Source organism: Bufo bufo, chromosome 5 (assembly GCF_905171765.1).
Source record: "Bufo bufo chromosome 5, aBufBuf1.1, whole genome shotgun sequence".
Classification (NCBI taxonomy): domain Eukaryota; kingdom Metazoa; phylum Chordata; class Amphibia; order Anura; family Bufonidae; genus Bufo; species Bufo bufo.
The window spans coordinates 438208129-438225622 of NC_053393.1; the positions used below are offsets into that span (position 1 = coordinate 438208129).

The 17494-nt window shown below is 41.9% G+C and overlaps 1 protein-coding gene across 1 annotated transcript in view; it reads left to right on the plus strand.

The window, feature by feature from the left end:
* LOC121002190 (cytidine monophosphate-N-acetylneuraminic acid hydroxylase-like) overlaps nt 1-17494 on the plus strand; it is a 259046-nt gene that overhangs the window by 173812 nt on the left and 67740 nt on the right. Inside the window, exons 14-15 of the mRNA XM_040433533.1 lie at nt 8692-8832; nt 14416-14590. Of these exons, the coding sequence (XP_040289467.1) occupies nt 8692-8832; nt 14416-14590 (316 nt within the window). The remainder of the gene's footprint in view (nt 1-8691; nt 8833-14415; nt 14591-17494) is intronic.

Sequence of the window (17494 nt, forward strand, 5' to 3'; positions counted from 1 at the left end):
TCTCCTCGGAGGGAAGTTAACTCTGCCAAATGGGATGCTTGAAGAGATCTCTTGTGCAGACACTCCAGGCGTGAAATTTTTTGTTTTAAGTCCAGGATAGCTTTAGATATCTGTTTATTAATATACACTGCAAGGGAGATAAATTCTCCTCTAATGTGCTCTTTGTGTGCTTCCCAGAGCGTCTGCACAGAGACCCTCCCATCATCATTCAGTTTGAAGAACTTCTCCAAATAGGTCCTGATTTTCTGAACATTTCGTGGAGTTCTTATAAGTGAGTAATTCAGTCTCCAACACTGTTGGGTAGGAGGTGACAGGGGGAACGTGTATGTCAAAAGCGATTGTAGTAAAGAAAGAGTGGCACTGCACCGTAGTAAATCCCTTATATTGACACAATCGTCACCGGGGTGCTTAGCGGGAGTATATTTGCGACATCGCTGCTGCCGGTGGTGCTCTGTCCAACATGTAACAAGGCAGTTACTGCTTCAATAATCTTGCACATACAAAAGACAATGGATGGCACTCACCAATGCTTGCAGAAAAATTTCCTTTATTCCTGGTAGAGAGCGGACAACATACACAAGTGCACCAGCTGAGTTAGGCGACGGCCGTTTCGCACCTCAGTGCATCGTCTGGCCCATAATCAGGTAAAACAATTCACCTGCTTTTAAAACGACGGTGAGTTGGTGACCGAGGGGTATCGTAAGCCCACGGCCACCAACTCACTTTTGCACTATTCGAGTTATCATGCTCCCAGTGTTAAGAGAGCTATACCCTATGGCCAGTTTGTTAGCCTCAAACGTATCAACAGACATGAGGAAGATTATAATCGACAAGCCTTAGATCTGAAAAATAGGCTTCTGGCCAGGGGGTACCCTCTAAAGTTACTCAATGCGAAGAAGGCCTCATTGACCAAACTTCCAAAGAGTCCCGAACCTACCGGGAGTGATCAGACAGGAAAAATTATGGATAAATGTAGTTCCCACCCCTTTGTCTTCTCCTTCAAGTTTGGACCAATGGCCTCTCAAATCAGAAAAGTTATTAAGGACAATTGGAACATACTCGAAAGAGATGAATCCCTGAAAGGGATTAAAAACATGGCACCAATTATAGCCTTTAGGAAATGTCATACGCAGAAGGATAAATTGGTCCGCAGTAGATTTCAGGAAAAGAAACCCATGACTTGGCTAGAGAATTGGGGACCAAAAGGTAACCGTAGATGTGGCCATTGTTCTTTTTGTAAGCTCAATCCGCAATGGGATACACTGACTTTTGGAGGGATTCAACATAAGGTGAATACCCTCATCACCTGTAAAAGCAAGTATGTGGTGTACCTTATAAAGTGTAAGTGCGGCAGGTTCTATATAGGAAAAACAATAAGGTGTCTCCAGGAGAGGATTAGAGAGCACATAAATTCACTCACCACGGGAAAAGGCTGCTTACGTCTGAGCATGTGAAAAAAGAGCATGCAGGTAACCATCTGGTTCTTAGTTTCGCAGGAATAGAGATAGTACATAGCCTACCACAAGGGGGAGACAGACACAAGGAACTACTTAGGAGAGAAAGTAAGTGGATCTTGCACGCAGGCGCAATGGGGCCGTTAGGCCTGAATGACAAGATCGATATGGGGGTCTTCTTGTAAGTGCCCGTTCCTTCCCAGCAATAAGTTACATGATTAATTTGAGGGTCATATTGTACCTTTTTTTAAGTAATATTTTTTTCACAATGACGCAATCCTTTCTGACGCGCACAGGTGAGCGCTGTGTAAGCGTGCCGCTGGTGCAGCGCAAAGAGAACCGCTTCATAGCTTGAGTCTTTTAAAAGCAGGTGAATTGTTTTACATGATTATGGGCCAGACGAAGCACTGAGGTGCGAAACGGCCGTCGCTTAACTCAGCTGGTGGACTTGTGTATGTTGTCCGCTCTCTACCAGGAATAAAGAAAATTTTTCTGCAAGCATTGGTGAGTGCCGTCCATTGTCTTTTGTATGTGCAAGGAACGTGTATGTCAGTTCCACTATGGAGTGATCCGAGAAAACCGGAGTCTTAATATCTGAGAAGCTACAATGTTGTATGTAAATATATAGTCAATGCGTTGGTACGAGTTGTGAAGGGCGGAATAATGTGTATAGTCTTTGTCAGTGGGGTGGAATGATCTCCATACTCCAGGAGTCTGTTAGGTGAAGGGAGCCTTTTTAGTTTTGCTAATGCTTGGTATCGGATAGTTGACTTGTTACTGGAGGTATCTATGAGTGGGTTGAGAGCTACATTAAAATCTCCTCCCAGAAGTAGGATCCCTTCGGCGAAATTCAAGAGTTTTTTCAGGGTTGTGACAAGCCAAGGGATTTGCGCCCTATTGGGGGCATACACGTTTCCTATCGAGAATATGGCATTATTTAGCTTCCCTTTGATAAAAAAGTAATGTGCTTTAGGGTCTATGGACTTGTCTATTAAAGTGAAGGAGACATGTTTACTGAGACCAATACTCACTCCTCTAGACGCGCCACTATCTGAGCTAGCATGGAACCAGGTAGGGAAGTGCGGTTTAATCATGTTCGGAATTTTGTTATTTTTAAAGTGTGTTTCCTGTAACAGGCAGATATCCGATTTTATCTTTTTAAGAAAGCTCAATACCTGTCCTCTCTTAGAGGGGGGGTTCAGTCCTCTCACATTGTAAGAAGTAACTTTGAACCTAGTCATTTGTATCTTTGAAGTGGAGAGTTCTCATGGGCCGTGTCCAGGCTAAAACTATAGCTCTATAGAAGGAGGGGGAGAAGCAAGGGAAAAAAGGGGAAGGAGGAACAAAAAAGACAAACCTAAAACAATTGCAATAAGTCAACCAAAAGGTAACAATCACCTGGCAAAGGTGTGACAAATGTAACATAAAGCAAAATAATGAGTAAAATGAACCTGGCACCGTAGAGGTGCAGAATTAAGGAGATTAGCCAGGAGCATTGTATTTTCAGGTGCTCCAGCTAACGAGACCCAACATGGCTAATTCACATGGTACCGCATGACTAAGGTTCTGCAGAAAGAAAAAGTGTAGAATATACAGAACAGGTGGAGAAAACCAAGGCAGTTGGAGAGGTTGCAGTAGGTAGCAAGGCTGCGAGAATGGCAGTAGGAAAAGTTGCCTAGAGGGAGTCAGGCTAAGGACGGTGGCGAACTAGAAAAAGGTGAAGTGTCAGAAGAGCCCAATAGTATGTGAACTGATAGTTGAGCGACAGGATAGGTAATCTGTCCGGCTGGACAGTGTTCTTGGGAGAATCCCTCCCATGGAGGTAGGGAAAAAGGAGAAAGTAATGTGTAGAAGAGCTGAGCACAGAACAGGAGTGTACAAGACAAAACAGATTAACACTAAGCCATTTGCAGAGGCGAGTCTCTGCATTATTAGAGTATCAAATTAGATAATGTCCAGAGTAGCGCTGGATCATGGGGTTTATCCTGCTTTCTTCCTGGACTTCTCAGAGCCCCCACGCGTCACTTCCTCCCAGGGAGCTGGAGATGTTACACTTGGCAGATTATCCAGTTCTTTAACCACTGCCCAATCAGGGATCTGTAGATCTGGCAGTTCTAGAGCCTTGTATACTCCGGGGAGATCTGCCACTGATTTAACAAGCAATTGTCTATTTCCGGAAGAAAACATAAGGCCAAAAGGGAACCTCCAGCTATACGGAATGTTCACGGCGCAGAGGGCTTCTGTCAAAGATCTAAGGATTCTCCGTTTTTGTAGTGTTTGCGGAGACAAGTCCTGAAAAACCTGTATATAGGAGCTCTCAAACTCAATTTATGAGGAGGATCTGGCTCGTCGGGAAATTTCTTCCTTCACTTTGTAGTTCAGGAGACGGCATACAACATTCCTTGGAGGTTCTGAATCCTTTGGTTTTCTCCTTAGAGCTCTATGCACCCGCTCTATTACAATGTCTTCATTATAAGAGTCGCTTAGGATTTTGCGGAAAATTTGGAGCACTGTGGAGTGTAGAGCTGCAGGGGTTGCGGATTCTGGTATCCCCTTTATCCGCAGATTGTTCCTACGGGTCCTATTTTCTTGGTCTTCTAAAGCATCAAAGGCCGCATTAAGATAGTTTTGGCAAGATGACATTGTGGACGAGACCGCAGTGCTAAAATCCCATACAGCGGCATAAGACGTTTCAAGTTGCTCCACTCTAGACCCTATATGTTTCACATCTTGTTTGATATCCTGTAGGTCTTTGGAGAGGGGAACTAGAGCTTTAGCCAACGCTTTGTCCAGAGACTTCTGGAGGAAGGATCGGGAGATAGGAAGAGAGTCTTGACTGGGTTGAATGTCAATGTCGCTGTCTGACACCTAATCATTATCAACATAAACGTCAGGTGGGGCCTCCTTAGAAAGAGCAGCCTTTTTTTGGTGAACAGATGCCATATTTTTTTGGTCATAAATTTGTCTATATCAACTTGCGAGGAGGTGAGCTTTTGTGAAATATTGGGATCTTTAGGCATAGCATTTCCAATTTTCACCATGTTGTCGTAAAAGGAAAGCAAAAGAGGTGTTGGATCTACAAATTTACATCAGAAAGCTATAATTTCTTAGTAGGTAAAAATAGTTGCAAGAGCGATCACCAGGGCCCAGAGTAGGAAAAAGGCTTACGGTGCAAGTAGATTGAATATGCTTCAATCCCAAAAAAAAGATCATTGGTTAGATCATTGGCAGGCTCGAAACCAGGCAGCCGGAACCTCAGCAGAGATGGCGGGAATGATTGGAGGTGGCGGGATCCCTGTCGCAGCAGGTGGAGGCTTTAGGCGTCAGCGCTTTAACAAGTGAATCCCATAGGACTCTTCACCGCAGGTAGTCAGTTGGGCCCAGGCGAAGAGGAACGGACCTTTCAAAGTGAGTCCTCTGTGGTGTATCTGCACGTAGCAAATGCCGTGCGGTCATGTCTCGGGCAGTTCGTAACCACTAGAGGTAGGTCTGCGGGAGCTTTTGGCAAATCCTGAACAAGGAGGCCCAGTCAGGTCCCAGCTTACCTCCGATGAGCTTTTTGGAGTGTGCGTCAATTCAGGCCGCAGGCTCACACGCGCTAGGCCCGATCCGAAACTCTGAAGCCAACCGGTCGATCAGCCTGAAAGTAGGCTCAAAAGGCAGCTCAGAGTGCGGGTGGAATAAATTTTGTGGGTCCCCAAGGTTTGTGGGTCCCCAGATGTTTCTCAGGGGAAGATGGAGGGAAGATGGAGGGAGATTTAGATTCTCCAGACGGAGGTCTGTAGGAAACCAGCCTCTCCGATCGACTTCCGGTCACGCCCCCGGGAAAACTACATCTTGTCCTGCAAAAATATTGTGGAACTTTGGCATCTCCATAATTGTACTGACTAACAGAATAAACGTAAGTCATTATTTATGCCGGAAAGTGAACAGCACAAAATATAAAACAGTATAAAACAAAAAACATTTGTGACCTTAGTGTTCTTTTTGATTCCTTCATTGAGGTACTAACAGTTAATCAGTAAGTATATACACAGGACCGGCGTTAGGGATGTGCAACCTGTGCGCATCACCCTGTCCTTGTAAAGGGGGTCCAATATTAGCTGTCCCCATGCGGGACAGCTAATATTGGCACCATGCTCCATCCCTCCCTCCTCTTTCTCCACTTTCTCCATCCTGTACCCCAAAACCAACAACTTTTCCCACCAAAAAATTCTTATACAGCTACATCAATACAAAAATAAAAAAGCTATTGCTTCGCAATAGTAAAACGCATCACAACAGGCAGATCTATCCCTTTTTCTCTTACTGTGTAACAATGCGAGTTCACTCTCATTCTAATCTTCTGCCTTGTTTCACCAACATAGAGAAACCCAGTAGGACACCTGATATATACAAATAAAGGGGTTAAATCAAGTTTTAAAGTAATAACTATCTCGAGAGCTCCTTGTGACAATATTGTTGGAGCTGTTCAGTTGCTATGGCAGCTGACAGACTTCTGAAGGTTCCCAGACCTGCCATAGGAAAATTCTTATCAAGTAGAGATGAGCGAACTTCTGTTTTAAGTTCGGCGTCTAAAGTTCGGCTTCCGGTTAGCGGAGGATCCCGATATGGATTCTGAATTCCGTTGTGGTCCGTGGTAGCGGAATCAATAATGGTCATTATTGATTCCGCTACCACGGACCACAACGGAATTCGGAATCCATATCGGGATCCCCTGCTAACCGGAAGCCGAACTTTAGACGCCGAACTTAAAACAGAAGTTCGCTCATCTCTATTATCAAGCCCTTAATAGGAACACAGTGATTTTCCCATAGACTACACTGGCAGACCATTACAGTGTATTGTATAAGCCATCTACTGATTGCATGTTCAAGTCCCTAGGGGGAATAGGAAAAAAGTTTAAAGGGAACCTGTCATCTCCAAAAACCATCCCAAGCCGGCAGCAGTACCTGAGAGTAGCCAGCAGCGTGTTTCCGACGATCGTTTTCTTCCTGAAGGCAATGAAGCAAAAGCTCATAAAACGTTCTTTTATCCCCTGCCTGCGTGATTTTCTAGTCATGCTTGTCATAGGCGAAGAGACAGGGAAGGGGGCGCGGTTACCTTGACTTGAATCACGGAGGCCGCTGCCCCCTTGACTTCAAGCATGACTATAAAATCACGCGGGCAAGGGATAAAAGAAGGTTTTCTGAGCTTTTGCTTCATCTGCCTTCAGGAAGAAAACGATCGTCGGAAACACGCTGCTGGCTACTATCAGGTACTGCTGGTGACTTGGGATGATTTTTGAAGGTGATAGGTTCCCTTTAAAATATTAAAAGTACACTACCATCAACATTTATATTCAATATTTTTTTTACATTTTATTATATATTTATATTATATATTTATAGTTTTTTTTAATGAACAATGATTGGATGGCTTTTTCCATATAATTTATGCCCAAACTAGCAACATATAAAAGTATTTAACTTATATACTAAAATCTGTAATGGAAAATAAAAAATTTACAAATCCACATTTTTGGGATGTTTTTTTGAATACAAAGTGATCAAAAAGTCCGACATACTCTGAAAGCAGTATGAATGGAAACTACAGCTCACCCTGCAAAAAAAAAAAGGCCCTCACACACCTCTTTAAGGCAGAAATATAAAAATGTTATGAGTTTTTTTAAAACATAACAACTTTCTTTTCCGTCCTGCATAACAGAAACCAGAAGAATCCGTTATGCTTGCCCATAGACCTCTATTATGAAGGATCAAAACGGAATGCCTGTAAAGGATTCCATTTTAAATTCCGCCTTATGAATTCCGTTATTTTCCATTATAACCATGTTATAACTGAAAGCAAAATTCATAATGCTAATGTGAACCCGCTCTTATATCTATTTGGAAAGGGAGTGATTTCCTAAGAGGACTAAAGGACTAAAGAGGACTAAGAGGACTAAAAATGACAAAAAAAAATAAAAAAAATTTAAAAGTATAATAAAAAAGCTCAACTATATTGTTGAGCTTTTTTATTATACTTTTAAAAAAAATTATTTTTTTTTTGTCATTTTTAGTCCTCTTAGGAGACTTGAACATGAAATACTTTGATCGCCTATACTAGTGATGGCTAACCTCCGGCACTCCAGCTGTGGTGAAACTACGACTCCCAGCAAGCTCCATTAATTTCTGTGGAGTTCTGAGAACAGCCAAGCAAGTGTGAATCTTGGGAGTTGTAGTTTTACCCTCAGCTGGAGTGCCGTCGGTTAGCCATAACAGGACCATAGACTGCAATAGTATACTATTTCCTTGTACATGTACTAAAAACTCTCCACAGGTCACAGAGCATGCCTTAATAACTCTCCTATAGAAGTGAAGTCCCCTTCAGACGATTGTGTCTATGGCCCACGTGACTGCCGTAAATCATATTTCTGAATATTCTTAATAACAGTTCAGCAAAGATGGCTTCCCCTATAATCACGTTCAGGAAATAGAATAAAACAATCAGAAAGTAAAAAGAGATTAGAAAAAAAAGATATGTGTTGCTATCTGTTTTTAACTGGTATTAAAAATATAGGTAACAAATTTCCTCCAAGTACCTGCAATAGTATACTGCAACCTTTTCTGGATGCACCGAAGTATGTACCGAATGAAACTTTATTAGTACCAATGTCTGCCCGCACAAGTTGATCTTTGATATTACGTGTGCGTCTATAGGACATCATTGGGGGATTTGCAAATTCGGGTATATGTCTGAAGTTACTGCAAAAAATGGGCCAGTGTCTCTTCAGAATACCACCGATTTTGTCACTCAGGGGAGAAAACCTTGTGACAAAGGGGATACGTTTAGTGTCCCTTGTCTTGTTTATCTCTTTTTCCAATAGGGTCTTTCTAGATTGTTGTGTAGCCCTCACCGTGTGCTGTTGTACCAGTCTCTTGGGATACTCTCTCTTAATGAACTTTTGGCCCATTGTAGTGAGCCTATCCACAATTTCTTCCTCCCCTTGCACTATTCTCCTGACTCCAAGTAGCTGGCTATTCTCCTGACTCTCTCTCTCTCTCTCTCTATATATATATATATATATATATATATATATATATATATATTATATATAAAAGAAAGGATATACAGAATGTATGTGATATCTGTCATTGTAATTCTGCCTGTGGTGATAATGAGATGACTGCTGAAAAGTGATAGAAGTGGTGCTGCTTGCATATGAATATAGATCAGATTTTTTTTTTTTTCAAAACAGATACATTAAGGAAACCAACTTGAAGAATGATGCTGCAACACTAAATCAACTTATTAATAAAGTATCAAATGTCATTACATGGACCCCGAAGCCAGGAGACATACTGGATGTGGGGAGGTTACTGAAAGACCCAGCTGATAGGTGATTTTTATACTATTTTTATTTCTTTATATTACAAAGATTATCCAGCCTTATATAAATGACCCTTAAAGAGGACTTGTCAAGTTTCCTGACATGTCTGTTTTAGTAACTACTTGCATTCGATTCTGAAGTGTTTTTTTTTTCACATAACTCTGTTTTGTGTCATTTTTGTTATTCCTACTAGAAGTTTATTAATTACTCTGAAACTTGGCATTACCAGTTGGAGGCTGTGTCCACACTGGCAGCAGTGTAAGGCCTCATGCACACGACCGTTGTTGTGTTTCGTTACGCAAAATGGGGTTCCGTTGTTCCGTGATCCATTTCCGTGTGTCTTTCTTTATTTTAGGAGGATCACCAGACATGAAGGAAAGTTAAAAAAAAATCTAAATCAAGTTTGCCATGCAAATGATAGGAAAAAAACGGACGAGGATGACAAACTTGTGTGCCTCCGCATTTTTTCACGGTCCCATTGACTTGAATGGGTCCGCAAACCAGTTTCCGTGAAAAAAATTGGACATGTTATATTTTTTTGACGGACTGGATCTAAGGATCACGGACGTGGATGGCAAACGGTGCATTAGCTGATTTTTCAACAGACCCATTGAAAGTCAATGGGTCCGCAGAAAAACTGAACAACGGACACGGAATAAAACAACGGTCGTGTGCAGGAGGCCTAAGACTGTGCCGCAACAAATCACCACTGGTTACATCCAGTTGCAGATTCATTAATACATTTCTAGTAGTAATAACTAAGGAACAGAACAAAAAAACATTTTGTGAAAAGCTTCTCCAGAATAGGTACTGCATGGAGAATAAAGTTATTTAGTAAAACATACATGTCGGGTATGGTGACAGGTCCTCTTTAGTCACTGTAAAGTGGACTTTCTGATATATATTGTTTAAATATATATTATTTTAAAAGATGGTTGAAAGCTCTTTCTGATCTAGTCCTGCTAACATATCGTATCAATGTATCATATCTGATATATCAAATAAATCATTCTGACTGTATACAGCCACCACTAGGGGAGCTACCTGCATATGTTTTCATACAGGTAGTATAAGGGTGCATAAACACGACCCTATAAATGGATCCGCATCCGTTTTGAAATTTTGCGCAACGGGTGCGGACACATTCATTTCAATGGGGCCGCAAAAGATGCGGACAGCTCACCGTTGTTCCGTTCCGCGGGCCGGCAAAAAATATGGAGCAAGCCCTATTCTTGTCCGTGGTTGCGGACAAGAATAGGCATTCTCTATATAGTGCCGGCACACGTACGGTATTCGTGTTTTGGGGATCCGCAATTTGCGGACCGCAAAACACTTAGTCCTCTTTCACACTGGTGTCACGTTTTGGCTCAGGATGCGTCCCGGGTGCATTGCGGCAAACCCGCGCGAGTAGGTACGCAATTTCATTAAGTTTTGACTGCGATTGCGTTCTGTTGTTCAGTTTTAATTGAGCAGGTGCAATGCGTTTTGCACGTGCGTGATAAAAAAACTCAATGTGGTACCCAGACCCGAACTTCTTTACTGAAGTTCAGGTTTGGGTTCAAGGTTGTGTAGATGTAATTATTTTCCCTTATAACATGGCTATAAGGGAAAATAATAGCATTCTTAATACAGAATGCTTAGTAAAATAGGGCTGGAGGGGTTAAAAAATAATAGAAAATAATTTAACTCACCTTAATCCACTTGTTCGCGCAGCCCGGCTTCTCTTCTTTCTTCAGGACCTGGGTAAAGGACCTTTGATGACATTACTGCGCTCATCACATGATCCATCACCATGGTGATGGATCATGTGACGGACCATGTGATGAGCGCAGTGACGTCACCACAGGTCCTTTTCCTCAAAGAAGAAGAAGAAAGAAGAGAAGCCGGGCTTATAACATGGTTATAAGGGAAAATAATAGCATTCTTAATACAGAATACTTTGTAAAATAGCAACGGTGCGTGAAAATTGCACCGCATCCGCACTTGCTTGCGGATGCTTGCGATTTTCACGCAGCCCCATTCACTTCTATGGGGCCTGTGTTGTGTGAAAAACGCACAAAATAGAGCATGCTGCGATTTTCACGCAACGCACAAGTAATGCGTGAAAATAACCGCTCATGTGCACAGCCCCATAAAAATTAATGGGTCCGGATTCAGTGCGGGTGCAATGCGTTCACCTCACGCATTGCACCCGCGTGGAAATCTCGCTTGTGTGAAAGAGGCCTAATGGTCGTGTAAATGCACCTTTAACTTGAATGGCAGCTGTACAAATCTGTGTGACATCCGCTCCCCCTAGTGGTAGCTGCATGTATTTTCACTGCAAGTAGGGGAGTTAGTATAGTATTAGCCCCCACCCCACCACTGGCCTCATATGTCAACATGGCCTGCCTCTGTGCTAGATACATGAGTGTTTCTATTCACTAACTTTTATTTACATAATACAATCAATTTTATTTATTTTTTCTAATAAAGAATGGTATACAGATCCTCAAAGGCTTCATGCTTGTATTCATGTTTTTTTTTTACTTACTGATTTGAAGTCAAAACCGTATTACAAGAGATAACATGACAACAAACACAGATTGCCTAGTAACGTTACAGCAGTATTGTCAGTGAAACCTTAGGCATCCCACACCTAGGATCTAGTTGTGTATCAAACATTATGTAGGAAAAGGTAGTAACAGAAATTGTTGAATAATGGATCCAGAGATAGAAAATAAAAGAAATGCAAACCGCAATGATCGCCTTGTAGGGATATCTCAAGTCCTGCATGATCTCAAAAATATGGACCATTTCTCCTACCACTCCACAGCCATGACTATTTTACCACGTTGGGGAGATTAATAGATTTCTCATGTTGGGCAACTAATGTCCTGGTTACCGTAAGTACAGTATATGGGATATGTCACATTAGCAATAGGCATGTTCTCCATTTTGTTTGGAATTGAAAGTTTGGAATTGATAAAACAGATTTTTACAAATATCTTTAAGTGAGACATCTTCTTCCTGAGCCTCCCATGACCCTTTTCAAGTTTTTTTTACAACTCGACTCAACTTTTAGACGGCCCTCTCTTAAGTAATCAGGCCATCCTATCAGTACACTTTCGAGAGTCATTGCCATTCCAATCTAAATGGGAATTGGATTTGAAACGCTCCTTTACTTTGGAGCAGGGGCGATATATATTTACACTTAGTGTTGCCACATCCAAATGTATCAATCATTTGGAAGCTTCAAGTTAACTGCTATATAGGTGGTACTATACGCCATATCGGCTGTCCAAAATAAATCAACAGACCTACCCTATTTGCTGACAATGTGCTAAAGAGGTTGAGACACCGATGCATGTCTGATGGCACTGCTCTGGGTTGGGGAGCTTCTGGGAAAGAATAGCTAATTTGTTGAGACAAGTAATTGGTAATTGGTGGGGCCCTGAAGTGGCATTATTATCTAATGTATTCAAGTTCTAATGAACCAGGCTTTTTTTTTATAGTTAGGGCTGGTTCACACGTGTGAAGCCCGTCCCCGTGCTGTGGACCGCAAATTGCGGTCCGTAATGCACGGGCACCGTCCGTGGGGCAGCTGCATGGGGATGGTGGACCCATTCATGAATGGGTCCGCGATCCCTCTGTTCTGCAAAAAGATAGAGCATGTTCTATCTTTTTGCGGTGCAGAGGCAGGGAACGGAACCCCTGGAAGCACTCCGTAGTGCTTCCGCAGTGTTCCGTTCCGTTCTGCACTGTTCCACATCGCCGGACTTGCGGATCTATTGAAATGAATGGGTCTGCATCTGTGATTCGGAATGACCACAGAACGGTGCCCGTGTATTGCAGATCCGCAAATGCGGAGCGCAATACGGCAACGGGCAGCACACGTTCGTGTGAGTGAGCCCTTATACAAATCATAACTAGAATTAAATAAAGATCCAACAACAGCAGCTACAGTAGTTCTCTTGCTGCTGTTCTCCTTGTACTAGCATTTTTCTTAAATTATTTTTTAAAACAAACAATGCTAATTACTAAACTTTAATTGCAAAACTAATAGACAGACCCTAAAGTTTATTGTTTGCAATAGATGGCCCTCCCTTAAAAGTAATGCTTCATCTTCATCTACCTGATTGGAGTCAGGAAGGAATTTTTATCATACTGTAAATCCTTGAACAAAGGTGCACCACAATAATATGCGACTGACCATACTGGCTAGACCCTCACGCTGATGTTAAAAGCTGAGACTTTAGCCAATATATTCCAGTCAGGAACATATCGGAGCCCTGCGCACACCGTTAAGGTATCTCAGTGTGGCGTGGGTCCTACCGCTATAAACTACCTATCGTGTGTGAACACAGTCTGATAGATGCTGAGGACCAACTCACAGCCAAGCTCCTACATACCTCTATAGTAAGATCACTAATACAATGAGAGGGAGGAGGAGGCTGCGAGCCCCACCTATAACATGTGACAGAGGCTACCAGGTGCACCAGTATGTTACCAATGACAAGCATTAGCACATTCAATACATGTAAAGAAAAATCCCTGAATTAAGTGGCCTAAATGGGAGGAAATGCTCAACCCCAAACACTGTCTGTAGCATGTTTATAACCGGGGGAGCAATTCCTCCGCAAGTGATCCATTGCTAATGGCAATCCCCAGCAAAAATGCATACAATGGAGGATGCCGGCAGCGGACCACATGCACCACAAAAACATCCTACATAAGATGATGAAATAATGTGTGGATGAAAATATAAGAATACATAAATCACTGAAAAAAGGTGCACTACAATAATATGCGACTCACCATACTGGCTAGACCCTCACGCTGATATTAGAAGCTGAGACTTTAGCCAATATATTCCAGTCTGGAACATATCGGAGCCCTGCACACCCGTCAAGGTATTTCAGTGTGGCGTGGGTCCTACCGCTAAACTACCTATCGTGTGTGAACACGGTCTGATATGTGCTGAGGACCGACTCACAGCCAAGCTCTTAAATACCTCCATAGCAAGATCACTAATACAATGAGAGGGAGGAGGAGGCTGCGAGCCCCACCTATAACAGGCCATGTGACACAGGCTGCCAGGTGCACCAGAATGTTACCAATGACAAGCATTAGCATATTCAATACATGTAAAGAAAAATCACTGAATAAAGTGGCCTAAATGGGAGGAAATGCTCAACCCCAAACACTGTAGCGTGTTTATAATCAAGGGAGCAATTCCTCCTCAAGTGATCCGTTGCTAACAATTGGTTCTATAGCTGGACTATAGAATCCCCAAACAGGTGCTCAGCTATAAAACCAATTGTTTGAGATTAGAAACTAAACATTTTGTCCATGGGCTGCAGATCAGACCCCTTGACTTTAACGTTAAAATGTCTAAAACTATTAACTATTAAATTAAATCAATAAAAAGAAATAACCATAGTTGTCACTATAATTTCTATATATGTTAGCATTTACTGTATGTTCATGTCCTTATATTGCCCAGTGTAAATGATTAACCATATTTCTGATTCTGCTGAGAGCAATTCTGAATTATATTGTAAACCTGCACATTACAAATAAATGCAAAAATATCAAGGTTATTTTTATTTTCAGAGACGGAATTGTTCAAATGCCTCCAGGAACAAAAATCTTTAAAGAGTCTTGGGACTTTGATACATACCTAGATGCCATGTCCGTTTCATCTAAAGATGAGATCTTCAGCTACCCATCCTGGGTTATAGAATATTTCACCTGGGCTGGATTTAAAGGCTATAACCTTGTAGTCAGGGTAAGCACATAAAATAAAGTGTGCCATTTACTAACACACTCATTACACTCGTTTATATGTTAAATGATCAAATGCAGACTTATTTTCTATGAATATCAGCTATAACATTAAAACCTAATATTGTGTAGGTCCGCCCCGTGCAGTAAAAACTGCTCTGACCCATTGAGACATGGACTCCACAAGGCCTCTGAATGTGCCCTGTGATAAGTGACACCACAACATTAGCAGTATATCCCCTATGTACTGTAAGTTGCAATGTGGGGCCTCCATGGATTTGACTTGTTTTTTCAGCACATCCCACAGATGCTCAATTATATTGAGATCTAGGGAATTTAGAAGCCAAGTTAACACCTTGAACTGTTTGTTATGTTTCTCAGACCAACCCTGAACAATTTTTACAGTGTGGCAACAGGTATTTTTCTGCTGAAAGAGGTCACTGTCATTAGAGAATACCATTGCTTTGAAAGGTGTTCTTGGTCTCTGCAACAATGTTTAAGTAGGAGGAGATAACAACGAATTATAATCTATTTGTCTCCTTTTTCCATCCCAGACATGTAATCCATAACCCCCATTATGGTGAGTTTGATTAGGATTAGAGATGAGCGAATTTGAAAAAATTTGGTTCAATCCGAAAATATTCACGGCGAATTTAGTTAAAAATGGCTATTTCCTGGCTTCAGAGAGCCTTTATGGTGGTGTAGAACACTGTGCCTTGCAGTAACACGCATAGGGAGTCTGCTTTGGTAGTGAAATAATACTGTGAGTCCGTATGACATGCAGATGACAGGCGTCGCTCTTAGAATCACTGCACACTTCACTTATTTGGGCAGTCAGGGGGCCAAAACTGACCAAATAACTCAAGTATGAACTTAGCCTTACAGTTTGATGTTAGCGCCAAGAAGGATTGCACTCCTTTTACACTGTCGTCAGCTGATTCCATATAGATGTCTACAGAACTTATTCTATTAAACGTTTATACAAGTAGAGCCCCCCGACAGAGTGGAGAGGGTGTCAGCAGCAACTTTATGTTGACGTCACTGATTATTTTGCCCTTCCTCTGATCCATCATAACTAGGGATGAGCGAACCCGAACTGTATAGTACCGAATTTTGGGGTGTCCGTGACACAGACCCGAACCCGAACATTTTCGTAAAAGTTCGGGTTCGGTGTTCGGCGCTTTCTTGGCGCTTTTTGAAAGGCTGCAAAGCAGCCAATCAACAAGCGTCATACTACTTGGCCCAAGAGGCCATCACAGCCATGCCTACTATTGGCATGGCTGTGATTGGCCAGTGCACCATGTGACCCAGCCTCTATTTAAGCTGGAGTCACGTAGCGCCGCACATCACTCTGCTATGATCAGTATAGGGAGAGGTTGCAGCTGCGACGTTAGGGCGAGATTAGGCAGATTAACTCCTCCAAAAGACTTCATTCTGTGATCGATCTGCAGCTGTGGATCATTGAAGTGCTATTATTGACTTGCTCACTTTTTTAAGGGGTGCCCAGAGCGTTTTTAGATCACTTTTTTTCTGGGGTGATCGGCGGCCATTTTGTGACTTGTGGTGCGCCAGCACGAGCTATCACCAAGTGTATTTGACCATAGATAGTGTGGTTATTTTGTGCTATATCCTACATCAGCTGCAGGCTGAGCCTGTGTCACCGAAGTGCATTTAACCATCAACAGTCTGGTTACTTTTTGGCCATATACTACATCAGCTGCAGGCTGAGCCTGTGTCACCCAAGTGCATTTAACCATCAACAGTCTGATTATTTTTTGGCCATATACTACATCAGCTGCAGGCTGAGCCTGTGTCACCCAAGTGCATTTAACCATCAACAGTGTGGTTATTTTTTGGCCATATATTACATCAGGGGCAAGTTGAGCCTGTCACCCAGCGCCTAAAAAATAGACCTGACATTTCTATTCAACCAAATCTGCACAGTTTTAGCTGGTCAAGTTATTTGTAGTGACCGTAAAAGCAGACTTTTTGTTCTGGGTTGAAAAAGCATTCCCAAATTTGCCATTCTCAAAATAACTAGTTTGTGGTATTTGAGGCCTACTTGAAATCTATCCCAAAAAGAAAATCTTACATTGAAGGTATTGATAGTGTCATTCAGAAAAACCTAAGACACACGCTAGCGTGCTGATAGAAGTGTCATTCTGTGATTAAACCTATAACTGTCAGACAGCGCAAAAAAAAACAGGTCTCACATCTCTATTCAACCAAATCTGCACAGTTTTAGCTGGTCAAGTTATTTGTAGTGACCGTAAAAGCAGACTTTTTGTTCTGGGTTGAAAAAGCATTCCCAAATTTGCCATTCTCAAAATAACTAGTTTGTGGTATTTGAGGCCTACTTAAAATCTATCCCAAAAAGAAAATCTTACATTGAAGGTATTGATAGTGTCATTCAGAAAAACCTAAGACACACGCTAGCGTGCTGATAGAAGTGTCATTCTGTGATTAAACCTATAACTGTCACACAGCGCAAAAAAAAACAGGTCTCACATCTCTATTCAACCAAATCTGCACAGTTTTAGCTGGTCATGTTATTTGTAGTGACCGTAAAAGCAGACTTTTTGTTCTGGGTTGAAAAAGCATTCCCAAATTTGCCATTCTCAAAATAACTAGTTTGTGGTATTTGAGGCCTACTTGAAATCTATCCCAAAAAGAAAATCTTACATTGAAGGTATTGATAGTGTCATTCAGAAAAACCTAAGACACACGCTAGCGTGCTGATAGAAGTGTCATTCTGTGATTAAACCTATAACTGTCACACAGCGCAAAAAAAAAACAGGTCTCACATCTCTATTCAATCAAATCTGCACAGTTTTAGCTGGTCAAGTTATTTGTAGTGACCGTAAAAGCAGACTTTTTGTTCTGGGTTGAAAAAGCATTCCCAAATTTG